At 52.1% G+C, this 26,273-nt stretch overlaps 4 protein-coding genes and 1 non-coding gene across 5 annotated transcripts; 3 read left to right on the forward strand and 2 right to left on the reverse strand.

Moving 5' to 3' along the window:
* The first annotated feature begins 580 nt into the window (after positions 1–580).
* Positions 581–5,874, forward strand: NCU02082 (cft-1). Its single transcript, XM_959516.3, has 5 exons — positions 581–2,901; positions 2,961–3,274; positions 3,331–3,504; positions 3,560–4,808; positions 4,877–5,874. Exons 1-5 carry the CDS (start codon positions 801–803, stop codon positions 5,500–5,502), a joined length of 4,464 nt encoding a protein of 1,487 aa, XP_964609.3. The 5' UTR covers positions 581–800; the 3' UTR covers positions 5,503–5,874.
* An 8,886-nt stretch (positions 5,875–14,760) lies between these two features.
* NCU14006 lies at positions 14,761–15,928 on the reverse strand. Its single transcript, XR_897750.1, has 2 exons — positions 15,399–15,928; positions 14,761–15,343 (listed from the first exon to the last, which is right to left on the reverse strand). It is a non-coding gene; the product is annotated as a ncrg106 (non-coding RNA).
* Positions 15,929–19,316: 3,388 nt separating this feature from the next.
* On the reverse strand, positions 19,317–19,562 carry NCU02081 (hypothetical protein; the record flags this gene model as incomplete). The annotated part of the gene is made up of 1 exon (XM_959515.3): positions 19,317–19,562. The coding sequence occupies one exon, from the start codon at positions 19,560–19,562 to the stop codon at positions 19,317–19,319; it is 246 nt and encodes an 81-aa protein (XP_964608.2).
* Positions 19,563–21,538: 1,976 nt separating this feature from the next.
* On the forward strand, positions 21,539–22,581 carry NCU11210 (hypothetical protein; the record flags this gene model as incomplete). The annotated part of the gene is made up of 3 exons (XM_001728507.1): positions 21,539–21,658; positions 22,166–22,195; positions 22,462–22,581. 3 exons carry the CDS (start codon positions 21,539–21,541, stop codon positions 22,579–22,581), a joined length of 270 nt encoding a protein of 89 aa, XP_001728559.1.
* A 1,117-nt stretch (positions 22,582–23,698) lies between these two features.
* On the forward strand, positions 23,699–24,716 carry NCU02080 (hypothetical protein). The gene has a single exon (XM_959514.2). It carries the CDS (start codon positions 23,824–23,826, stop codon positions 24,082–24,084), a length of 261 nt encoding a protein of 86 aa, XP_964607.1. The 5' UTR covers positions 23,699–23,823; the 3' UTR covers positions 24,085–24,716.
* The last annotated feature ends 1,557 nt before the right edge of the window (positions 24,717–26,273 follow it).

The following is a 26,273-nucleotide window of genomic DNA, read 5'->3' on the forward strand; positions in this document are numbered from 1 at the left end:
GTCAATGTCGTCTCCAGCGGGATCTCTTGATTAGTAGAGGTAGAGGTAGAGGTAAGTATCATGTAAGTGGTCGTCGGTTGGGGGTGCAGTTACAACCTCAACCCAAGCGGGAGGCAGGCAAACTTTCAATTGTGGTTGGAGACTGAGAGCCCCTCTGTTGACACTGTTGAGTGTTGCCCGCCCGCGAAATGTCAACCCGACGGAACGTATGGCGTCACAGGGGTTGGTTGGCTGATTTTGCTGTGTACAAGAATATCTCATGTTACGGCTACACATTGTGCTGTACTACGGTAATATCTTGTTCAGAACTCGTTTGTGGTCTGGTCCAGAACGTTGGGGGTCGGGTCTGAGCTTCTGCTTTCTCACCTACCTAACGGCGGCCAGCTGGCGGCCGTCACACAGATCTGACACTGGCAATTCCCTTTGCTCTACTCACTGTGTAGTGTGTGCTGTACGTACCTACCTCCAGCGTTACCTACCTACCACTGGAGGTCATTGCAGCCAATCAGTCGCGACGCGCATTGGGACGGCAATCATTTGGAGGTCCCGGTCGGTGTTGACTTCGACTTGCACATGGTCGTCAACTTCTTCTCAATTTGAAACTGAGGAATCATATCCTCCATCATCCAGCTCAACATCACACCGCGCATATGGCTGTGTAGCTTCGTCTTCGCTTTCTACAATCATTCTGCCAACTGGCGCGCTGACCTGTAACAAAACCACAACAGAAAGCAGTACCGTCTGCCGTCAGACTTATTCCGAGCTTCGTCTAGCATCGACATGCTCCCGACTCCCATACGATGCAATGCTATACAGAGTTGACGCCGCCCACGGCCGTCACCCATTCGGTAACCCTCCAGCTCGTCCCTGGTCAGGGCACTAATCTCGCCGTCGCAAAAGCGTCGTTACTCCAGATCTTCAAGACCAAAGTCGTTTCCGCCGAGATCGATACCTACGCTACACTCAATGGGACAAATACATCCAGCAAGGCTGCCGCGGCCGGCCGCTACGATAGCAGGCTCGTAAACGACGATGACGGCTTTGAGGCCTCGTTCCTGGGAGGAGATAATATCGCCGCAAGGGCCGATCGTGCCAACAGCGCCAAGCTGGTTCTTGTTGCCGAGGTCACCCTACCCGGCACCATGACAGGTCTTGCCCGGATCAAGAAGCCCAGCGGCAGCTCGTCTGGCGGCGCCGACTGCTTGCTCCTTTCCTTCCGCGATGCCCGCCTTAGTCTGGTCGAGTGGAACGTCGAACGCAACACGCTCGAGACCGTCTCAATTCACTACTACGAAAAAGAGGAGCTCGTAGGAAGTCCGTGGGTCGCGCCACTGCATCAGTATCCCACTCTGTTGGTCGCAGACCCAGCGAGTAGGTGCGCTGCGCTCAAGTTCAGCGAAAGGAACTTGGCCATATTGCCCTTCAAGCAGCCGGATGAGGACATGGACATGGATAACTGGGATGAAGAGCTGGACGGCCCCAGGCCCAAAAAGGACCTTTCCGGCGCCGTCGCAAATGGAGCTAGCACTATAGAAGACACACCATATTCACCATCTTTCGTCCTTCGCCTCTCCAAACTTGAAGCTAGTCTCCTTCATCCTGTGCATCTCGCCTTCCTGCATGAGTATCGAGACCCCACCATTGGTGTCCTGTCCTCCACCAAGACCGCCTCCAACTCGCTTGGTCACAAGGACCACTTTACATACATGGTCTTCACCCTAGACCTCCAGCAACGGGCGTCAACCACCATCCTGGCTGTCAATGGCCTGCCTCAGGATCTCTTTCGTGTTGTCGCCCTTCCGGCACCCGTGGGGGGTGCTTTGCTCGTAGGAGCTAACGAACTCATTCATATCGACCAGTCTGGCAAATCAAATGGCATTGCTGTCAACCCCCTTACCAAGCAGACCACCTCTTTTAGTCTTGTTGACCAAGCCGACCTGGACCTTCGTCTCGAAGGCTGCGCTATCGACGTCTTGGCGGCAGAACTCGGGGAGTTCCTCCTGATTCTTAACGACGGACGCCTGGGACTCATCACCTTCCGCATTGACGGCCGTACGGTATCGGGCCTGAGCATCAAGATGATAGCCCCAGAAGCAGGGGGTAGTGTTATCCAGTCCCGTGTCACTTCGCTGTCCCGCATGGGGAGGTCTACCATGTTTGTGGGCTCCGAGGAAGGCGATTCCGTCTTGCTTGGCTGGACTAGGAGACAGGGCCAAACGCAAAAGAGGAAATCGCGACTCCAGGATGCTGATCTGGACTTGGACCTTGACGATGAAGATCTCGAGGACGACGACGATGATGACTTATATGGCGAGGAGTCGGCTTCACCAGAGCAAGCCATGTCCGCCGCCAAAGCCATCAAAAGCGGAGATCTCAACTTCCGCATCCATGACCGACTCCTCAGCATCGCACCAATACAAAAGATGACATATGGTCAACCCGTCACATTACCCGACAGCGAGGAGGAACGGAACTCTGAAGGTGTCCGCAGCGATCTCCAACTGGTCTGTGCCGTGGGACGAGGAAAAGCCAGCGCACTTGCCATCATGAACCTGGCGATACAACCAAAGATCATTGGAAGATTCGAGTTCCCAGAGGCAAGAGGATTTTGGACAGTGTGTGCCAAGAAGCCCATTCCAAAAACCCTGGTGGGCGATAAGGGCCCCATGAACAATGACTACGACACCTCTGGACAGTATCACAAGTTCATGATCGTAGCCAAAGTGGACCTTGACGGATATGAAACGTCTGATGTGTATGCCCTTACGGCAGCTGGCTTTGAGAGTCTTACCGGAACAGAATTCGAGCCGGCTGCTGGCTTTACGGTGGAGGCAGGGACCATGGGGAAGGACTCTAGAATTCTCCAAGTCCTCAAGTCAGAAGTACGCTGCTATGACGGAGGTATGTAAGATGAAAGCTTACGCGACGCCTCAAGTGGCATACTAACACAACCTCTCTAGACCTGGGGCTAAGCCAGATTGTGCCTATGCTCGACGAAGAGACAGGAGCGGAACCGCGGGTTCGGACTGCCAGCATTGCTGACCCATTCCTTCTTCTCATTCGGGACGACTTTAGCGTGTTCATCGCGGAAATGAGCCCGAAGCTCTTGGAACTTGAAGAGGTTGAGAAGGAGGATCAGATTTTGACCAGCACAAAGTGGTTGGCCGGATGCTTGTACACCGACACCTCCGGTGTGTTTGCCGATGAGACGGTGGGCAAGGGAACAAAAGACAATATCCTCATGTTCCTGCTAAGTACCAGCGGTGTTTTATATGTAAGGACGTCAGGACCTCCACGAACGGATGAAGACATACTGACGTACTTTATTAGATTTACCGTCTACCTGACTTGACGAAACCAGTTTATGTGGCGGAAGGGCTTTCTTATATACCACCAGGACTTTCTGCCGACTATGCCGCCAGGAAAGGCACAGCTAAAGAGTCCGTTGCGGAGATCCTGGTTGCTGATTTGGGCGACACGACTCACAAATCACCATATCTTATCGTATGTCCTCATAGATCCGTCTTGCTATGACCATAGCTAACCGATGGATGTCCAGCTTCGCCATGCAAACGATGATCTCACACTATACCAACCCTACCGGCTCAAGGCTACTGCTGGACAGCCTTTCTCAAAATCCCTCTTCTTCCAAAAAGTACCCAACTCAACCTTTGCCAAAGCCCCCGAGGAGAAGCCAGCAGACGATGACGAGCCTCACAATGCACAGCGCTTCCTTCCTATGCGGCGCTGCAGCAACATTTCTGGCTATAGTACCGTCTTCCTTCCTGGGTCGTCACCCAGCTTCATCTTAAAGACAGCCAAGTCCAGTCCCAGGGTTCTGAGTCTACAGGGATCCGGTGTTCAAGCCATGAGCTCTTTCCACACCGAAGGTTGCGAGCATGGCTTTATCTACGCCGATACCAACGGGATCGCTAGGGTGACACAAATTCCTACAGACAGCAGCTACGCTGAACTTGGTCTCTCCGTCAAGAAGATCCCCATAGGAGTTGACACGCAGTCGGTGGCTTACCACCCGCCTACGCAGGCCTATGTGGTGGGTTGCAACGACGTTGAGCCATTTGAGCTACCCAAAGACGACGACTACCACAAGGAATGGGCACGCGAGAATATCACCTTCAAGCCCATGGTTGATCGCGGCGTGCTAAAATTGCTTAGTGGGATCACTTGGACTGTCATCGACACCGTTGAGATGGAGCCGTGCGAGACAGTTCTTTGCGTCGAGACACTCAACCTTGAAGTGTCGGAGTCGACCAACGAGCGCAAACAGCTCATTGCTGTCGGCACCGCTCTCATCAAGGGCGAAGATCTTCCAACCAGAGGCCGCGTCTACGTCTTCGACATTGCCGACGTCATCCCCGAGCCTGGCAAGCCTGAGACCAGCAAAAAGCTGAAGCTGGTCGCCAAAGAGGATATCCCGCGCGGCGCGGTCACAGCACTCTCCGAGGTGGGGACCCAAGGTCTGATGCTCGTTGCACAGGGCCAAAAGTGCATGGTGCGCGGTCTCAAGGAAGACGGGACCCTCTTGCCCGTGGCGTTTATGGATATGAACTGTTACGTCACGAGTGTCAAAGAGCTGCCCGGCACGGGACTCTGTCTGATGGCCGACGCCTTCAAGGGCGTGTGGTTCACGGGTTATACGGAAGAGCCTTACAAGATGATGCTATTCGGCAAGAGCTCCACTAGGATGGAGGTGTTGAACGCGGATTTCTTGCCTGATGGAAAGGAACTTTACATCGTGGCTAGCGATGCAGATGGTCACATTCACATTCTGCAATTTGACCCCGAGCGTATGTATTCCCTCTTTTTCTGCTTCTCTTCTTCTTCTCAAATCCACAAACTAACATATTCTTTCCAGATCCCAAATCCCTCCAAGGCCATCTCCTCCTCCACCGCACAACCTTCAACACCGGCGCCCACCACCCCACCTCTTCCCTCCTCCTCCCCGCCGTCTACCCTAACCCCTCCTCCTTGTCTTCCAACTCGGAAGAAAACTCTCCACACATACTCCTCCTAGCCTCCCCTACTGGCGTCCTTGCCACCCTCCGCCCCCTCCAAGAGAACGCCTACCGCCGCCTTTCCTCTCTAGCAGTGCAACTTACTAACGGCCTCCCCCACCCGGCGGGCCTCAACCCCAAGGGCTACCGCCTGCCCTCACCATCCGCCTCGGCCAGCATGCAGCTGCCGGGCGTGGACGCAGGTATCGGCAGGAACATTGTCGACGGTAAAATCCTGGAGCGGTTCTTGGAGCTGGGAACGGGCAAACGGCAAGAAATGGCGGGACGGGCCGGGTACGTGGTTGGTACCGGTGCACATGGGGTCAATCCGGCGGGCAGTGGGAAGATGATGGGAGGTGGTGGTGGGTTGAGTTTGGGCGGGTTGAGGTTGAACGGGTTGCATGGGCAGGAAGGAGGGATGGAGTGGGAGGAGGTCAGAGGGGAGTTGGGAGTGGTGCTTGGGTGGAGTGGGTTGGGCTATTTTTGAGGAGATACATAGACTGGGTTGCGGGTCATTGACGGATATGTTGAGAAGGGTCGGTAGGTGAATGAATAAAAAGGAGTGGGCTGGGAGTTTGTAGACAACGCATGGAAATTCGGCTGTAAATCATCTCAGTTGTTCTGATGTTTTGTGGAGTTCATGGTATGAGAAACCCCCCCCCCCCCCCAAAAAAAAGGCATTCCCAAGTTTGCTCTGAGGGCCAGGACAAGACAGGACCTATGTGTCTGTCCAATATTATGTCTGTCATTTCTTCTTCTTCTTCTTCTTCCTCCTCTCTTCAACTCTGCCATGATATTCCCCAACATCCCCTTGCATCCATCCAACAAACCCGATCAGGCTAGATAGACTCCGATTGTTTTCCACCAGCTATCATGAAATCTGAGTACCCTTTTTTTTCTTCATCGTATCTTGACTGGAAATCGCGTGTCCCGTCACTTCATTCAGTTCAGTTGCCTTCCGTTCAGCGGCACATCAAATCAGAGCACAAGTTCTACAATAGGAAGGCGTGATCCGCCCATCCATCTGCCCGTCCGCCTGTCCGCCCGTTCCACTTCCTCTTCCGTTACTTACGCTAGTCACTGCAGTGCTCACTCCAATCTTTCTCGCGGCAGTGCCCAACTACGTATTCTCACGCCACGAACAACGAAGGCAGTTACCTTAGGTATGGTAGTTGGTAGTTTCCACTTTTGATCAATACTAGAAGAAGTAGGTAGGTACCAACCTTGTATGCCCTGGTCTATATTTGGGTGCCCGTCTTGGCTGCTCAACATGGACCCTTCTTACAAGTGTAGAGGTCCAGTATCTGTAGGTACATATTTTCAAAGATACCAGGTGGTACATCAGATCAGGTTCTGTCTACCTATCAATTCAGTTCCAACCTGGTAAGTTTGCCGCCCGGGTACCTCTAAAGAATCAGGTGGAGAAGGGCTTCTGCCCTGTGTCCGGGATGCAAGTTGGATACGGTATTGGTATCTTTATTCAGGATGGTGTCGATGATTGGTTTGGAGTGAGTGAGTGGGATGAGGATTGGAGGGAGGGAGGGCCAGTCCAGTCCAGTCTCTCGGGAGAGACGCACTCGCTCATTGAATGAAAAGCAACTTTGCAAGAGGTAAATACGAGAGTACCTACCGTGTTCAGCCTGCAGAAGGTTAGGTCTTCTGCAAGTACGTATCATCATTGGCTCTAACACTTGCAACTCAAAGAGATGGAGTTGAGCATCACTCATGCAGGAACACATGCAGAAAACAATGGATGTTTCAAGGCACTTTTACAGTGTAGCCCTCCTGGCGATATAGCCTCGAGGCCGTCCGTATCAGAGTGAGTAAATAATCTGAGGGTGGCTGTCTTGATTGAGTTAAGGGGTAGCAGCATTATGTGTCAATGAACCTGGAACTATGATTCTCTGTTTTTCCACCGAAAGAGGTAGAGACTGTCGACGAGTAGATTCTGCCGTGGAGTGAGTATATCTGGAAAGTGAGGTTACCAACTAACACCATACATGAAATTGTCAAAGTGATGATCTGGAGAGAGAGAGAGAAGAGGGAGATGGGCAGATAGGCAGGCAGGCAGGCAGGTAGGTAACACACACCTCACCGATCAAGAAACTCGAGCATTATTGGTTTAAATTCGCATTCGCTTTTAATCTGCTGTCTTCCCGCTTTTTCCTTTCCACAAACGTGAAAAATTCTTTTGTCTTGGTGACCGTGCAATTGATGAGTGACTGTGCTGAGTACGTCTACCTAGTAGCAGGCAAGTGATGTAACTACCTACAGATGCATTTAATCTACTACCACTCTGACATGAAACGACCTAGTCACCTCCCACGTACCTAGGACTCCTCCTACTGTATCTAGATGCAGGTACGAGGCATGCGGACATTGGGTCCAGTCGATTTGGGAGTAGACCAAGGATAAGAGAGAGAAAGGGAGGGAGGGAGGGGGGGAGAAGATGATGAAACTCGAACGATGCATGATAAATCACGCATGAGGGAGTGAATGCTTTCCTCATACATGTCGCCATGTCACAGTCCGAACTGTTTGTTCATTACACACTTCGCAAAGTGACCAATGTGAATACATCTACCGGAATCAGTCTGGTCCAGTCTTTACTCAAGGACAGGGTAAGGTTGATTGAACCCCCTTCCGGTTCGTCAACGTCACGGTAGTGCTGCAATTCCAAGTTCCAATCTGTTGGTGCTTAATGGTGATGATGATGATGACCATGAACAAGCCTGTCATGCACAGCCCGAAGCACCTGCCCTGAGTTGAGTGACGGTAGTGTGCCCCTAAAGGGAGTGATGGGTCGAGCGAAGTGAGGGAATGTCGAGTGTGTGAAGCGAGTAAGTGAGGGAGCAAGACTAAAAGGTGATGTGATTTCCATCATGCAGTTTGCAGTTCATTCATCCACCTCTGGCAGCAGTTAGTGGTTTGCCTCACTGGACACTCCCCCATTTCACTCCCTCCTGGGTTCTTGATCTCCCTCAGAACGTGACGGTAGTAATATGGATGGTGGTTTTGTTGACTTTGATGATGATGATGCCGTGCGTATGCACTCGGTAAACATAAACAGTGAGGGATAGCACTGTACCCGAAACTGTACCTCACATATTCGATGGTGGCTCAGCAACTCGTCGACATCAGAAATGTTCACGGCATTATCCAAACTCGTTGCGCGTTGTCACGGTGGTCGCATCGAGGTCGACCACCCGGTGCGGCATTGTTGTCATTGATTGTAGATCATCGCTGTGGTTATGATCATGAGTGCAGTAATGTGTGTGTGGTTGTCGTAGTCTAAGTTCGGAGGCAGTCCGTCGGTGTGACCGGGGTCCTACCGTGGACCGTGGTCGGGTCATGCAGCATGCGGCCGGACTGCGGAGACCGTGAGGCCGACCGGGTCGGTGGAATGGGCCGCATCGCATCGCCCCGGCGGCCGGCATTGCATTCGGCTGCGGCGCAGACTGTTCCACCCCTGCCTGTGCGTGCTCCCTCTTTTCCTTTCTTTGTGTTTTCCACTTTTCTTCTTTTTTTTTTTTTTTTTTTTTTTTTTTTTTTTTTTTTTCCCCTTCCTTGCATCTTCCGTCAGCGACGACCCAGACTAGTACACTACCTAGAAACAAAAACAGGCCTGTGCGCAATTTCAGAATATTTGTACTCCTCGGAAATGAAGCCGTCAGTTCAAAATCTGACGTGGTATTTCTGCAACTCGGCACCCGTTCACCCGTTTCCCCGTCCACGGTGAGGTAGCAGCAGTCCATGGGTTGGGAGGCAAACAAGGGTGGAAGAGTGTTCGCGGAAGAAGCATTCATTGACGACGCGAGCTCACTCACGTGACTCGATAAAGTACCGACAGTTTGGCTCTGTGGCTTGGGCACCTATGTGGGCCGAGCGCAATGTCTTTTGTTGCCAAGGGAAACTGAAAGTTCCAAACTGAAATGAAGAAGAATCCAATCACAAGATTGCACTGTATCCCATACCTAGGTAGGCTTACCCCCCCCCCCCCCCCCCCACCCCTCCAGCGTTCACCCCTCTGAGACACACCCATTGCTAGGCAGCTCCGTCGTCTTGGCGGCTCTCATCCTGGTCTTCTTGACATGCAACCGTTGTTAACGGTTGTTCAGCACCCATGTCCCGGGGAACTTGGCCATAATCCCAAATGTCTTGCGTACTACTTGTTTTGTGAGCGCTGGGTACTGGAATGCTACGCTGGTCCTTCCGGGCGGGACATACCGGTTACCGGTCGTGCCATTGAAAGAAACCTCAAGGCGAAGAAGAGTGATTTGGGGTGTTCTTATCGATTTGTTTTTGCCGGCCGGGAGAATCTGGTGCCGTTCAGGTGGTGGCTTACCCGCTCGCTCATACCGAACCTTCACTTTGTTCCATGTGGCTTGCACCTAGTCTCTCTGAGGCGTAGCGCTAGGTGAGAGGCGTTAGAAAGAATAACAAAGAAAACATCAAACAAACCCGGTCTGGAAGTCGGCCAGTCCGTAATGACGGGATGCTTATCACGCCATCACGGAGTATCATCTGTTCCGGATGCACTGACAAGCAGAAGTGTGACGGCATTCTGAATTCTACTTAGTGTGAAACCCACTTGTCTCTGATGAGGACTGGAGTCCGGCCTTACCAAATGAGAACGACTAAGCCCGTTTTTTTTTCCTTTTTTTTTTTTTCTTCGCTGCCCTTCTTTGCGAGCAGGTTGTAGGGTATGGCATGGAAGGAGAAAGAAGTTAGAGTGAACTGTTTGTCAAGAAAGTAGACCCCCCCTTGCGCCGCGGATAGCACTGGCCACGACATTAAACCAAGATGGGATCAGCGATGATCTCGCTAACTGCCAGTTCCGCGTCCACATCCCATTCCTGACTTCCCCGACTCCCTGATCCCTTCCACTGCTCCTCTAGCATTTATCGCTTTGCCCCATTTAGGCCATGTTCACAACATTTGAAATCAGACAACGACAACGGCGGAGACGCAGCCGGGCCGGGCGGGGCAGTCGTCGTCGGGGCGGGGGCGGCTGACTGAACCTACGTACTTGTAGAGGTATGCAAGAGCGTAACCTCTTTTTCGGCCGGCTTAGCGTGTTGGTATCCGAATTGCCGGGGCCCGATTGGCTGGTTTGGGGTCTGGTGCGACTAAGCTCAAGCCACTCGCGCTTAGCTCGTCGAATGAAACGGATTGCCTGACTCTCGTCACAAGGTTTGGCCCCATCTTTGCTCTCCCAGCGGGTGGTCAATGTTACCCCAAGTTTGCGCGATGCCGCCCTCTGTTCACCAACTTCCTGCTCTGAAAGGAAAGTCGAACTAGGCTCGGGCAGCAATAATCGGACCCAGATGATCGACTATCGTTGTTGGTGATGATGATGGGGAAGTTGTATACATTGTGGTGCATTGCGATGACGCGGTATCCGCTCCAGTTGATTGCGAGTGAGGTTTGCGAGACGAGGTGACGTTGGGATTGGCTTGTCGCGGCCAGGATTATCTGTCCGGGGCTGATACACGTTAGTGCAGCTCAATCTGGGGCCACAGACGCAAAAGAAAGGCACAGACAGCCTCCTGCTGGGGTTGAATTACTATGTACACCCCCTGACTATAAGGCCGACCTCGCTCAGATCAATCGACTTTGAGTGATTCGCCCTGCTGGAATAGGCAAGTGTCGAATGTGTGCTCTCCAAGGCTAGCCCATTCCACTCCTACAGAGATTGAGCCTAGTAGCGTCGTCAAAAATAACAAACGGAGGATCGATTTGCATCATCGGGACAGGGTTGGCACTGCGTCCACCAGGGTACGCGAGAGAATAGTCCTCGCTTGTTTCTTAGCCAGTGATGTCAATAGCAATTCCCATGCATTTCGCAATGATCTTGACGCAATGTGGCACAACCAACCTACTGTTATCAGTTTAGACGGTAATCTCGTTTCTTTTCCATCGGGCATCTCTTTCCAGAACGACATCTCCCTCTGGTTCGTTTACGGGCATAAGGAAGCAGGCGTACCCCCCAGAAAAACTAGACCATGTCCAACATGGGTTCACATTCCAAAGCAGGGCCGCCGGACATCGCGCCGGTCAAACGTATCGGGTAGGGTATGCCACTACTGATGATTGTCGTTCATCCCATACTCAAACCCGGACCAACCCATCCCACCTAGGCTCTGTATAGTCAGGTACCAGTGTGCCAGATGTACATTTGACAATGATCGAGGGGTTCGAAGAAACAGCGCAAGAAAATCATCAAGGTTTCAGCCAACATCCGGTGGCACAGCAAAAAGCGAGTCGGATAACGGGTGGACAAAACAAGAGATCAAACGACCGTTCAAGCCAAGAAAAAGAAAGCGAGGAGGGTTCAAACCCTTGCCCCGAGCTGTGAATGTCTGGCTTCATGTTGTGAAGCACAAGGTTATGTGCATAGGCTGCTTGCTTGATCTGCCATGGCGCAAACTGTTGTCCTTCCTAGAGTAGAACGGAGTATGAGACTGGACGCCTCATCAGGCATTGTCGACAAAGACTGTGACAAGTTGATGCCAGGAAATGCCCACCCTCCTGTTGTATGTATCACGGGACTCGGATCCGGCGCGAGTAAGAGGAGAAACCGTTTCTGTCTTTTTGCCCAGCCAGCATCATGTCATCAAGGGATGCATGCCGCAACCTGTGCGTGCGGGAAAGGCTTCCCGTCTGCCGTCCGGCTTACGGCGGCGCGCGATGTACGGTGCGGGGGTAAGAATCATAGATAGTGCCAACCTACCTCTGGGCATCGCAAGGTACGCGGTGCGGTGCTTTACATGTGTTGGCGTACCCCGGTGGAGATGTGTTGTGCAAAATGGAGTCGGCAGCCATAGCTCGTAAGAGACACAGTATGTGACGATACTGTACGGCATACTGGGGGCCATAAACGGGGGCCATGGCGGGAACGGCCACACCAAACGTTGAAGTATACAGCACGGCTGGTGATACTGGCATCAGATCAGGCACTACAGGTGCTTATGACTTTTGCAGTGGTGTGCTTGCTGAAAGGGTTCGTGATGGCGGCATCTGCACCATCAGCGGAGTCGTCACGTCTGTGGTGACATGGCCGGCCGAAGGACGTAATCCCTTTTGCGCGATAGGTGCACTGCATCATCACATAGCAACGAGTTGCCTAAGATGGCTCGTATTGCTGCGACTTTCCTACGCCTCTACCACTATGGGCAATCGGAAGATGCAGCGTTTTCCCAGATAGTCGGTAGATGTTTGGGCTTGTGACATGGCCTCGAGTTGTTGGCCATGTTCGGCGGGGTAGGGCGTCGCTTGCGCTTGCGGCTTATCCTCGTTTAGATTTATCGCCATGCTGTTGGAAGCTGTCTCCACTCGATGAAGTCTCCCCTTCGCGACCGCGTTTATGACTCGGTAATAAATCATAGGTCTACGGCTGTGTTCTGGGGAGAACAACCTGATCAAGATTGGACCGCGGTGCGAAGAGAGACACAGTGGTCAGCAGGACGTCGAAACATGCCTCTGAGTTTCCCTTTGTTTGCGGCGAAGGAGTAGGTAGGAGGACCAAGGAGTGGCGGGGGTAATTCGTTCATTGCTGGAAAAACAAGTGGTGGCTGCATACGTTGATCTCCCCTGTGCTTAAAGTGAAGGATTTCTCGTTTGCCTTTCCAATGCCGGTGCGCGTCGGGGTCCGTCGTACAAAGAGTGCCGTATGGATGCCGTTGAGTGTGCGAGTTCGGGTCCAAGAAGTTCCCTGAAAAGTGATGTTTTGTGGAAAGTATGGGCCGAGTCGCGGAAGAGGTGGTCGAAAAGAGTAAGCGGAAAACGACCGGGCCAACAAAAGTCGGCTTGCTCGCGCCTACGCTACGCAAAAGTGGATTCCTGCGGCTATTGCCAACCCCACACTTTCCCAACGTGTACTAGTGTCACACAGCGGGGGAAGTACCTACAGTAGTAAGTAGTAGTGAGTGTAGCCTGCCCACTTTGTTCTTTTGCCCACTACTATCAAAACGCTCAGGTCATCCCGACGGGCAATTCGCATTGATTCAACTTTGACGCTGCGGACAGGTGGGAAGTGCAAAGCGGTATTTTGATGCGGGTACCGGCAAGTATCGGCAGCATCCTACGGCTCCTTCCCGCATCGGATCTTTGGACCCCGGAGGCTCCCCTTCGTTGTTGGAGCGCCCCCTCTCCCCTCCACCTTGACTGCATCGCATCGCATCGCTCCTTCCTATTACCTGCCCAACTATTGTTTCCAGGTCGGTTGGGCGATAGGTGAAGTGAAAATTGAAAAATGGACCAGGCACGGGACTAAAGATTTTCTCACATGCCCTGTCTCACCCGGGTTCAATTAGGAAAGAAGGCCCCCAAGACGCACACCACAACACATGACAGGACATGCCTGCGTCCTCTGCGTCTATCAGGTGCCTGGGCGTCTGGCCGCGGCTTTCCAAGGCCACACATTGGGCAACTGCCGCGCCATCGGCCCGCGTTAGCTGGCCAACAAACAGTCGCTGAGGTGGTTCGATGTAAGCATGCAGTGGATTTGGGGGTTAGTGTTGAACTGGCAATAGGTATCACTCATAGGCTGAAGATTCGGTCGACACAGACCCAGTCAACAAGTTTGATGATGTTGTCAGAGACTTCTTGTCGTGAGGTGCAGTAGGAGGCGTGATTCCAATGGTAAGGTGGAGAGGTTTGCTATCGTCTACCTAGGCGAAGACAGAGTGCAAAGATGGGCTATGGAAGTGGTAGGCCAATGATCCTGCTACTCGTCCGGTGTCAGGAGCCTCCTCAAAATCCCAAAAAGAGATGAGGGAGGTTTGAAAGCGCCTGGAAGATGACGAGAGTAGGGTCGAGGCAAACACTCCTCCCTCTCGCACACAGCACGGGAGTGTTCTCAGAATGCACTATTCCGGCATGGAAACCACAACATCGAACACAGCAGGCCAGAACAACATGGCACGCCAGGTCCTCCATAATTGTCACTTGTCAACACGAGCTTTGCCAAAGTCTCACAAGACGCTCGCTTGCTTCCGGCTTCTCTTTGCCAGAGGTGATTCAGCATGTGGTTGGAGTGTGACAAGCAACACATGGACAAACATGCACATGTACAACATGCGGGCAGAGCTGTCTTGTCACGGAGAATTTCTTGACAAGCGGAGGTTTCTTTCGAAAGCTGTCCGCAGCTGCCGTACTACAAGACGGGTAGCCTCAATTTGAGTTCGGTAAATATTACGTTGCCCCATTTGTTTTCGATGCAAGGATATTATGCAGGCAATTGTCAACAATTGGCTACTTAGGTCGGTGGTTGAAGACAAGCAGGGGGGCGGCCGGCTTGTAACCCTAACCCGCGTGGAACTCTGCCTGGCCAGGTCGAACCAGGCCAGGCCTGGCGACTTACACGACCTGAGGCCGGCCGCAGACCGGACCCTGCAGCCGAAAACGGTAGAACCGTAAGGCATTCTTCTAACAGACTCCGACTCCTCGGCCTACCTTGGCTGATGTTTGCTATTGCGCAAGTCCAACAACCTTGGAGGCTTTCGTGTTCACGAGTTGTAGGTCGGCGCGATGCCAAAAATACGCTTACATAGAGGGTTAGCAGGTTGTATGTGGCATACGTGTGCGCCAGTAGTGACTACCGTATATATTCCTTGCGATATTAACGACGGCACAGCAGCAAGCGGCGTGGGAACGGCGTCTGAAGGCAATACTTTGCTTTATGATCGGATCATACGGTCCGGGCCGCTAACAATTTGCGCACCTTGACCGTTGGTTTCCTTCAAAGGGGAAGGGGAAATGCGACTACTGCAAAAAGCTGGACTCGTCGGCAAAAAGTGCAGAGAAATGAAGAATACCTGGTCATGCTACAAAAATCTCAGGATTATGATACGTTGCAGATCAGGGATAACAAGTACAAGGAATGATGTACAGAAGCTACGAGTTTGGATTTGGGACAATTAGACAAGTGAATTGCGAATGAACAGCGAAACACAAACAAATCTGGCCAGATACAAAAAATATGTGCAAAGGAGAAAAGTAAAGAAAAAACATGGAAATAAGAAAGCCTCCGCCCGGTCTCCTTTGTACACGAGGAGTTCAGCGCCAGAAAAGCCCGATTCTTGGACCAGCCAAGAAATTAGCCAAGGCCTGACTCCCTTCCAACGCCCACATCTTCTGCAAGTGCTTGTCCTCGCCCATCACCACCCACTGTGCCTTTGAAACTCTGAAGCCGGCAATGGATTGCGCAGATGTGTGGCAGGAGGTTGATAAGAATTGCCCACAGATAGAAAGGCCGAAGCGTTGCGTATTCGGGAGGTTCTAAAGGGTTGTCGTTCCGTGCTTGTTGATTCAGGGATGCTAATCATCTGCAAGACATTGGTTAGAAAAGTTTATGTCGCGGTAGATGAGAGACCAACGTACGAGAGTAGCTCCTGTTGTATCATGACTTCGCATTATCAATGCTGTCCGCAGTCGCCTTCCACCGTGTGTTCTTTCTCCTTTACAGGACCGTCGGGGCAAGTGTTGCTTCCTGATCCTTTCTTGGTGGCACAATCGACTGTATCCTTCTTGACATGCGCGCAAGCAGTGAAGCGGGTGATGTAAACGGTGCACATTTTTGCGGTTGATGAAAGTTTGGATCAAAGGATGAGAAAGAGGTAATGACTACACGTCAGGTTGTGTTGGATCGAAGATGGAGGCTGTTGCGTAGATGTAGAGAAGAGGTGGCGAGTGTGATGGGAGGATGGGAGTAAAGTGAAGACAAGATGGTATGGACGAGTGTTTATATACTTGTCACGATCCACGACTTGACAAGGCAAAATGTCGCAAAAGGTCCAGGAGGCGTAGATTGCTTGGTAGTATGTCCAGATCCAATTCCTGTTTCAGTGAACGGTTGTAACCAAACTACTGGTATCAGCCAAGTGTTCCCAATAATGTTGTTGGTAGTAGGCACCTCTGGTGTAGTGGCGAAGCCGGCAAGGATGGATAGAGACTGTTGGTTGATAGTCCCAAGGTGGATGTGAAGGGTATTCTCGATTCAAGCAAGGACAAGATGGGGGCCCCGCGACGTGCTCGTAGACGAAAGTACCTACGCCGTTCGATACCTTCGACAACAACGGAAGCAGTGTGGGTCAATGTACGGGAGGCATGCGGCAAGGGGTTAGGGGTGGTCAGAACAGCCGGGCCTATCAAGACGCCACGGGAAGACGTCTAGTGCTTTCTGGATCGGGAAGAGCAAGCAGGTGGGCTACCAGGGGAGGAGTGTCAAGGCTGCATATAGCCCTCGATGAGAAGGACGACACGACAGTGCGGGAGAGGTGTGCTTTTCTGTGATGGCTGCCGGGAGGAAGGTGTGTTCAAACCTGGGTAGATTAGCCAAAGAATCAGTTGGGCCGGTATAGTAGCATCCAAGTTTGCGGTGCCTCATACGCACCAGGTCTGGTCCCTCCGTGGGGATAAGAGTTCGTCAAGAGATGGGTGGGTCGATCAGGGCCAGTAGTGACATGCAATTGTTCTGTTGGTCTGCTAGGCTGGGACTACAAAACCTAAACAAGCACCGTCCTACCAGGCCATTGGCTGCCGCGTGTGGTGAGCGAAGGGACAGAGAGAAAATTGTTATCAGGTCTGTGTAAAATACAGTAGGGTGCCGCGGCAGAACTCGAGATAGATTCGTATAGAGGGCCAATATGCTTGCTTGCCATGTAAATGGTACGTCCGAGGGAGCTCGAACCAAGGGACGACGTACCTTTTGAGAGACATGGGACGAGCAGAGACGAAGGAGAGCTAAGGTACGGCCAACTCTCGGCAACCTCCTGCAACCCCAAGGTAAGGCAGAGGCAGCAAGGGTAAAGAAAAAGCCCTAACTGGCAACGCAGATTGCTGGGAAATGCCCCTGACGAGCAAGGAAGGCCGGTTCACTTGCAGAGATATTGGCTTCCGTCACGAATTCCGGTCGCTCCAGTTGTGTACAATCCTTGCTCGTTCAATGGGGAGGGGGTGTGCAGAACGAGACCAGGCTATCCCGGCCCATATTGGAGTACACAATGAGGCTAGCCTTGATGGATTTAGTGAAGTGGGCAGTTCCAGATGGCCAAGCTTAAGCCGGGCCCGCTGGAGCCTGGGGTGGGCGCAGGAGATATTCAGGCGTAAGAGACTCCTGTCTGGTTACCAGTCCCGGCACAGTGGCGTTCTGGTGTTGTTGTTGATGATGTGACACAGACAGACAAACGTGTAACTGGAGTTCATCTGGAGGGAGGTGGTCCTTTCTTAGGCGACCAGAACAGCCTCAGAAGGCCAGTAATCAAGAATCGCGCCGGAAAACGGGGTGGTAACTTACATAGAACAATCCATGGTGGTCATGATGTGTCGGCCTCTTGAGGCGCAGAATTCGAGGCTGAAGAGGTGAGGTCGCATACAGGCGGCCAACCCATTACTGCAAATCTGGATCGACATATCATGGAGGACTGAAGCAGACATGAGCCGCCAACACCAAATGCCTTGCCATGAATCCATGGAGCAAAGCAGCCGAATATGGCTTGATTGAGGGGCGTCTCGTTTCCTCCATCTGCTGGGCTTGCCGTAGGTAAGTATTGCAAATGGTGGGTTGGGTCGCCGGAATTTGTTAGTGCAGCCAACGAGATACAGGCACTGCAGCGTCGTCAGGTACTACGGTTAGGTTTGCACCCATACACACCGAGACAAATCCGATTTGTCCAGAATCCGAGTCCATTTAGGTTCTCACCTCAGCACGGCTCTGAAGATTAACATCTGACTTTAGGCAAGGTGATTTCGTGGAATAAGGGAGAGAACCACTGGGGTTGACATGCGGGCTACTCCTTTCGCCCTTGTCATGGGTGCCAGGTACGTAATCGGAGACGGGTTTCCAGGGAGGGGGGTACAAAGATGCTATTCGCTGACTTCACGCAGCAATAGAGACTGTGCTGTGCTGAGACATCATTCCATTGGGTTGAATTGATTGTCGCTATTACCGAAATGGGTAATCCAGCAGAGACTGCATCGCCGAAAGAGGACTCTAAGCGGCCGAGATTCGCCAAGATTGAAGTCTCGATATCTCCATCTCCAGGACCAGTTTCCCCTTTTGAACCTAGGCCATCTGAGTAGTGTCGTTCTGCACAATGCCCGACCTTGTCGCATGAACCGTGGCTCGCGTGACTTGGGGCCGGGCATCGTTCTGAGCGAACAGGCCCTTGATGTCTTGGAGAGGGCCAGGGGGGTTGTCGAAAAGTTGCAAAATGCTTGTTTTCTGGAACTCGTTGCCCAATTCGGTCGAGATGCCGCACACAGTGATGATCTGATGTCCCTCCAGGGTCAGAGTTATTAGCCCAGGTACACTAGCCCTCGCCTGCCCGTACTAAGGTGCCTGCCTGGGGATGGAGGGCCTGGAGGGCCTGGAGGGCTCGGTACCTACCTACCTGGGCTGTAGTAGTAACGACAGTGGTGGGTGGCACATTGCGCCCGTAGCACGCTGCTATTACCAACACTCAATCGGAGGTCTGGACGGGAGGTAACGAGGGAACGGGGGTGACGAAGTGGGAGTGTAGAGGGAGATAGGTAGAGGTAGCATTTTGAAATATCCAGATCGCGCTAAAGTCGCCGCGGCCTGGGAACGGGCGAGCCGTCTGCCCTGCGTGCCCTGTTATATGTAAGGTACCTTATCCGGCGTGCTGGTGATGCTGGTTTGAGGTCGTCTTGACTGTATTCACACGGGGTGTCGAAATGGCCAATGCCCCGTTCCTTGTGCCTGCCCCGTCTACACTACATATCGCCAATCAGGGACTTTAACCTTCCCGGTCTGGCTTGAACTGGATCGCCGCCAGGGGTCTCCAAATTTCTCTCAATATTCCTTCCAATCTCGTACCGGTGACAGCAGCCTTCCTCGCTGCAACCTTCCCTTCGTACCACTGCACCTGGGGGATGTCCACGCCCTAGACCTAGCAGATTGCTCTACGGTACGGGCTGTCCACAACGCAATCGTCCCACTTTTCCTTAGTTCTTTCGGTGGATCTTTCTTTTTTCCTTCTCTTTTCTTGGTTATTTAGAGGTATTGATGTCTTCGAGAAGCTTATCAGCCCAAACGGGAAGGGCGATTCCGTGTCTCGGGGAGCTCGTGCTTCCCGGTAAAAGTGTGTGGTGTAAAATGTCCCTGTGCGGTTGGGATCTGTTAGCGTTCACTGGTGGAAAGAGCGACGGACGTTGAGACTTGGGGGAGTGCAGCTTCTGTACCACCAGAGCGAGTGCGGGGGGTCGGATGTTCATCGGGGGGTTCGCCTACAGGCCGGGGAACTCCAATTTTCTGCGACTCTTCATCTCTTGCACAAATCAACCACCTGCAGCCCAACGGCGGTCACCTTCTGGATCCATTCCATCGCCAACTCCAGTTGCCCTCGCGACCGACTTGCACCCCGACTCAAACTGCTGGCGTCCTCTCACCACCCGTATCAGAGAAACAGTGACGGCAACGTCATGCGGCCCCGAAGACGACTCGCTTTTGGCTTGGTCACTTCGGGCTAGACCGGGACCCCGCTTACTGGCCCTCTGGCCGCCTTTTGCGGCCACCACAGCCATGTTGGAAGCTACCGTGCTTCAACCACCAACACTCCGCCTCCGGCCGATATAAAACCGGGCCTGACATACCGGCCCACTAGACGTCGACGAGCAACATGTGGATGGGGCATTGGGAACACGGTACCGTCGGGTTGGTTAGTTGGAGGCTCGTCATGGAGGGTTTCCGGAGGCCCAGGTGGAGGAAAAGCCCAAGTGGAGGAATAGCACACTCCCCTGCTCTCAACTCGCCAAAGGCGTCGAGCGCGGCCTTGAGAGCTCCGTCGCCTATTGTTGCAGCCTCTTCTGCATCCGACCAAAGATGTCATCTGAGATGGACCATGGAAACACATGGTCTCATTGGCGGCAGTACGACCGAAGACGCTCCCTCACCCGGACAAGATGGCGGAGTCGTTCAGTGTGTGACTGCGGAGTCTGCCTGCTCTTCGCCCAGGTTGCTGTTTTTTTTTTTTTTTTTTTTTTTTTTTTTTTTTTTTTTTTTTTTTTCCAAGAGCGTCTTGGGATACACTGTACCTCAGCTGTGAGACGATGGTGATGTGATGCGTCTTCTCTAAAACTCCTGAACTCGCCCAGATTTGCAATCAACTGACCTTCTCAGGGCGCACACCAGTTCGACATGATGAGAAATGATCACATTCGAGCATCAATGAGGGACGTCATAGATTGGTTCTCGACGCCATAGTGATCTTTCGTAACTAACACATGATCTGGGACACACACAACAATCTTGGCTCAAGGTGAGGGCGGCATATCTCATGACGGTGGCACGGCGCTCAGTGTTCGATGCATCGCCAAAACCCTCACATATGTTGCATACCGCTCTGCGGCCAGTTCATCGAGCATATCTCACAAGTCATTCCTTGCTATTGAGGGTAAAAGGTATCCTAGTCCTAGGATAAGACGGGCAAACTTCTGGCCATCCCACGAAAGTCACCATATTTCATGAGCATCCAGGACAGGAGACAGCGTTGGTTGCGAGCCCGCGGAGTCTATGGCATTCAACATAGATGAGGGATCCAAAGGGACAGTGTTGGTTGATTCATCGGCTGTTTGCGGCTCTTGGCGTTCAAACAAGCGAGGGCCGGCATGTAACTCACTATGTTCCGGCGTAGGGGAAAGTGAAGAGAACTAACAACACTGCGGCTCTTGCCCTGGTCAATATTTGGGAAAGGGTGGTAGATTGGCGAGGTTGAGTGGGTATTTACTGTTCACTACGCTTTATACCCGCGTGTTCGCGATTATGTCTGTGATGGCGCCCAATCTGCCAATCACAGGACCGAGTAGCCGCCAGAACCATGCAACCGGTAAGCGCCATCGACAAGTCAGGGCAACTCTATCGCTTGTATACCTATCTTCCATCTGCTGTGTACTGACCAACTATGCAGCCCATACCAGGCTTCACTGGCATCTACCGCCTCGATGATAGCTTTTGTCATGAATCGATGTTGTATCCATACCTAATGGAGACTGAGTCACGCTTATCTGTACCCCGAGAGAGGATAAGTACCAACAGTCATTATACTCGGCCCTTGACCGTAGGGTCGATCATACCTGGGCTTTGGCTGTGATGAGGCACTATTACTTTCCGCCATACTGTTCAAGTACGGCTGGTAATGATGGGTAGCATCGTGCTTTGACTGTATCACAGGTTCCGGTTCACCACATGCCCCTGCCGAATATGGTTCCTGGCACGGCATCCCCTCCGCGGCGTGTCAACTGTGATGGCCCGATTGGCAGAAGTTTTCTGCATGCAGTGAAGCTGTGGTGATATTACCTTGACCCAGCTTTAATCTTCAATACGACATGCAGAAGACACCGGTGGGACCATACCGTCTTGTCCTTGTGATATCGGGATCGAGTCGGAAGCACCGGGCGTAGTTCGCACAGCAAACGTATACCGGCCCTCCTTCTTCATAACCCTTGGTCGTAATTACTGGCCAGCAATCTCTTCATTTGAGCAAGGGTATCAGAACTCCCCCATGCCGGAGCAGGTATCGCAGAAGTGGGCAGGACTCCATGGGATGACGGTAGAGCTTGACAAATTGGGGAAACATGCACATATGCGTGTGCTAGATGCGAGGAATCCTAGCCCACTTGTCGTTGGTGATAGGACTCCGGACCGATTGAAGCGCACCAACAGTACCGTTCAGAAAGCTATCATAGACCCCATCGGCTGGGGTCGATGACAGGCATGCATCTCGAGGTACTAAAAACACCCCTTCCTTCGCAATCCAATTTGCGGGTGTCTTATATCGTTATGGCACTGTGGGATATGATATAATCTCCTCAGGGCCTACGTTCAACACGTGTAGTCCGCCATCTGTATTTGTCTTTGTCCTTGCTAACACAAGCAAGTCAGTTTATCAGTTCCGTGACGAAAGGGCTGCCGAGCCAACAACTCGATCTTGATGAGCTATAGACAGGGTCGGGCCGCATTTATGATTTTCATCAATCCTTGATCCAAAACAAACTATGCGGGTGCTTTGTTCGGGAAACTTATCAAGGTAATCCGTCTATCGACATGGTATGAGACTTCTACAGTTGCGATAAGATCCCCTTCGGCCGAATCACATGCTTACACGATTGAGCAATGCTGCCGCTTTTAGGCGTTCTGGCAATGCACGGAAAATCGACACGTAAGGTGCATGCTTCCATCCACTCACATCACATTTCTTCCCGCAATCTTGCCCCAGACCTGGGAAGAGGGGAAAAGATGAATACGCTGTTCAGTGGATAGATTTTGTATCTACCGTGAGACGGTGAAGCGTTTACAGCTTCCTTGAGGGTTCGCATCCGGCCATTCTATTCTTCGATAGCATACTGACTCTGGAACAGCATTTTCTCGATTTTCCTACGTCTTTCTCGGTCACATGCTCTCTGGCGTGATGCTAACGCGGACTAGGGGGGAGCGCAAGACAGGGCAAAGCACACCATCAAATTACGTGTTAGGATTCTCCAAAGGGTCAAGGCGCCCTACTTCAGGAAACTTAAACTGGTGACGCAGTTGGCGGATCAGTACTAGTGTATCCCGTTCGAGTCTCGAGTGCTTCTCGACTTCCCAAGGCCTTTCCTTGCCTTGTACCTCATGGCGGCTGGCCCCGGTTGAGGTGGCCCGTTTGGGGTAGGTTCCATTACCCCAGACCTGACTTGCGTGGTTGAGCTCCAGCTTTCCCCGCGCCCCACCCCCGAAATCCCGGATGTCAAGCGACGGTCGCAACATCTTCCGAGATATCTTCGACGAGTGATCCGGCGACCAATCAAGGCCAGCCGCGGCCCGGTCAATCGAGGACGGCGTGTCGGAGAGACCGCCCAGACCTGCGCCAGAGCCGCTCATTGCCCCACATTTTATAGGCTACCCCTGGTGAGTATCAAAGTCTATTCTCGTTTCCGCCGCCACGATGGCATTGTCCCATCCGCTATCATTCCACCCGTCTATGGGCAGGTGCGCAAGCCCGTCGAGCTACCGCTGCCTTACAGGGCATTTGACGTCGACATCACTAGCCCTCTTCGCATGCGTCTCCCTACCTACCCCAGACTCGAGGCCGGCCAGTTCGCACCGCTTGCCAGTGTCTTTTCACTCGTTGTCAGCTTGCGGATAACAAAGGCTTTGAACCCCTCATCACGCCGCCATCCCGCTCTGTCCCAAGCCAATGACAACCCCACGTGTGCTGGCTCTCTGGCCTGGCGCCATCAAGCTCCGGCGAAGGGGGGGACCTCGCTTTGATCAATCCAATCATGCGACATGGAGGTTCTTAGCTCAGGGTAGGGGTGTGTGCTCTTGCGTCCTCTTGCAGCATCGTTGCAGATAAGGCTTGGCAGGCAGTCATCCTAGGGGTTGGAGAAAGTTGGTGTCGGGGGGCCCAGGGAACACTGGCGCTCTCTCGATCACCTTGTTCATGTGAGTTCAAGTGCGGAGCACCGAAAAAAAAACAAAAAAGCAATGATTTGCGGCTTGCACCTGCCGTGCGGTTGATAAGCAGTCGGCCAAGTGTTGCTCGAGTCAGGATACCTACCTCTAAGGGCATGCCCCGTCTGCATGGAGCCCCCTTCTTTTCTCCAGAGCTCCTCCTTCAATCTCTATATCAACCCCAACTCCCTCTGCTTGTTTCCTTTCTCATCACGGTTCCCCAAACACATCGCTTCAACCCAATTCTCGTTTCCTCACTCAGCTCTCGCAAACTAGCAACTACCAGCGGCCTCCTCCATCCACAAGTCAAAGCACCGCCACATTTCTCGGTCTTCAACCACTCTTCTATTACCAGCCATGTCTTCTCAGGATACCCGCTCCATGAGCCAGCGTCTTCGCCCTCGTCGTCCCTCAACCTTCCTCACCTTGGCTCCCATCATCTCCGGTGCCGAGCAAAAGCCCAAGGTCGCTTCTGCCGATGAGGCTGCTCTCGAGTCTCCTACTGAGAGCGTCAAGCAAGTAGAGGCCGACTCTGCCGAGGCCATCAAGCGCCGCGCCTCCAGTGTCAGCAGCCAGTCCTCCACCACTGGCGGGTTCCGCTTCCTCAGGAACCACTAAAGGGTCGCACCACTTTTTTTTAGCGGTTGGCACTTTGCCCATCCTGTCGTTCAGTCATGCTTTCAACTAAGCGATAAGAGGATGAGGCAAGCACGAGCCTTGCTGCTGCATGACACATTTCCTTATCATATACCTTCCAGCCTTGATGGCATGGATCCCATCGACATGGGAAGAACAACGATGTGCCATTCCGGCGGATAGAAACACACCTCTTTGGGGCGAAAATGGCAAACTGAATGATTCCTACACAACAAAGGCTTACGAACGGCGCTTCTCGGTCTTCTTTTTTTTGTAATCTCTGACGGGATTTTTGCGAATGGTACGCTCCACCAGGGATGGAGTTTTCGAAGGCGCTGCGGAAGGGTTTTTTTTTTTTTTTACTTTATTTTTTTCTGTCTCCTTTTTTCTCTCACTCTTGATAAGGAGTTGTGGAGGTGTCCTTCAGGTTGACAAGGGAGGCATGGGAATGGATGTTGTTTTTTTCCTTGGCAGTTTTGGGAAGGGGCAGGAGCCAAGCACACACATGGGAGGTTTTTCTGGGATGTGCTGGCGGCAACCAGCGAAGAAGGGGGGGATCGACAAGAGGAAGATAGTATACCAATTTTCAAATGAGAACCAAATAGTTTTCTCTGCTTTTCTCGGTATTGTTATCGTTGTCTGTGAGTTGGCACAATGTCTAAACAAAACAGTTTCAAACAAGTTAGGCAATTGAAACTTGAATCGTTTGGTTTCAGTCCCTCTCCCGGATCGACCTGCTCCCTTCCTGCCCCCTCACCAAGTTGTTCGTCTCGTATTTTTTTTTTCCCCCCTCGCTTTTTCAGCGCCTGTCATGCATGCACTTGACATATCCACCCATGACGTTCGTGGTTTGGTCAACTTAACCATTCAAAGTTCTCGTTGAAGCATACCATGATAGACAGCATCGCACAGAAATTGCCGGATGGTGGGTATCACGTCCAATCTTACCAACGAATAGGATAAGAGCCGTAGTTTGACAGAAACAATGGAGAAAATCGCCTTCGTCCTTCACCGAACACCGAAAGAGAAAAAAATAAATTAAAAAAAAATATTACCGATAAGGGTTGTCGACAACTTGAACCGACGGTAGCCAAACCCCAAGTCATCTTGGCGTTGCCCTTGGCCAGCATATCCTTGCCTCCGGCGCACCCGGCTTGGTCTTATATCCCCGATTGCGATAAGCCATCGAAACTTTATTTTGTCTACACTACATCCGACTTGCCGTCGTTGTTCTCGCCTTCCATCAATCACTCTTTTAAAAGAATTTCACGACAGCGAGGAGACAGACACACTCCAGGCAGGGATGATTCAAACAGATGACACCGGCATCAATCATCAGCTGACACATTCCCCCCCTCAAAATCTCAAGCCGTTGGTGCAAGATTGCCCGTCTCAGCTCGCACAGCGGACAGGAGGTGTTAGATCTTGGGGCTTGGCAAAACACTTGAACACTTGGCGAAGAGGGGTAAAAATCACAGAATGCCCGGCTGGAGGTTGATGGCAAAAAGAAGCGGTCTCCCGGAAGGAGAAGAAGAAGAAGGGAACTGAAGACTGACAAAGCGGTAAGAAGAAATTCATGGCCAGATGTAACATCTGAGGGTATGGAGAAACAAAAAAAAAAAAAAAAGCAACGGTGTGTGTTTTGAGTGTCCAGTAAGATGGACTTTCATTATTCGTTCGTAGCTATTGGTGGTCGGTAGATCTCTTGGGACAGACAGAGGCTCAGATCTGCATCAAGGGGTTGCGCCGTTGTGTAGATCGCCGGCATTGTACACTATTTTTGCACATCTGATAACAACTAGCACTGGGCTCGAGGAAGCAAGTTCGTTCACCGCCGCTGAAGGGGCTACGTAGTGTAAAACCTTATGGATTGCGTGCGATAGAGTGATTGAAGTGTTGTTTTGTGCCCGATATAATTGAGGTCACTCACTCTTTTCCGGAAACCTAGGGACCGGTAACCTCAGCTATGGCGTCTCAACTTGAGCCCAGGGCCTTCATTTTGAGCTTCCAGGGCAATCAGAAATAATCAGACATGTGTACGTCTGAATCTGTGCATTCGATGCCCGCAAGAGAATAGTGGGTGGGAGACGTATTGCCACACCGGAGTACCGTAATTTCGATTTTGATAGTGGACTATCCGTTCATCCTGTCCTCTTAAGGGTGCTGAAGGG

The sequence above is a fragment of the Neurospora crassa genome, linkage group I, assembly GCF_000182925.2.
Source record: "Neurospora crassa OR74A linkage group I, whole genome shotgun sequence".
NCBI lineage: Eukaryota > Fungi > Ascomycota > Sordariomycetes > Sordariales > Sordariaceae > Neurospora > Neurospora crassa.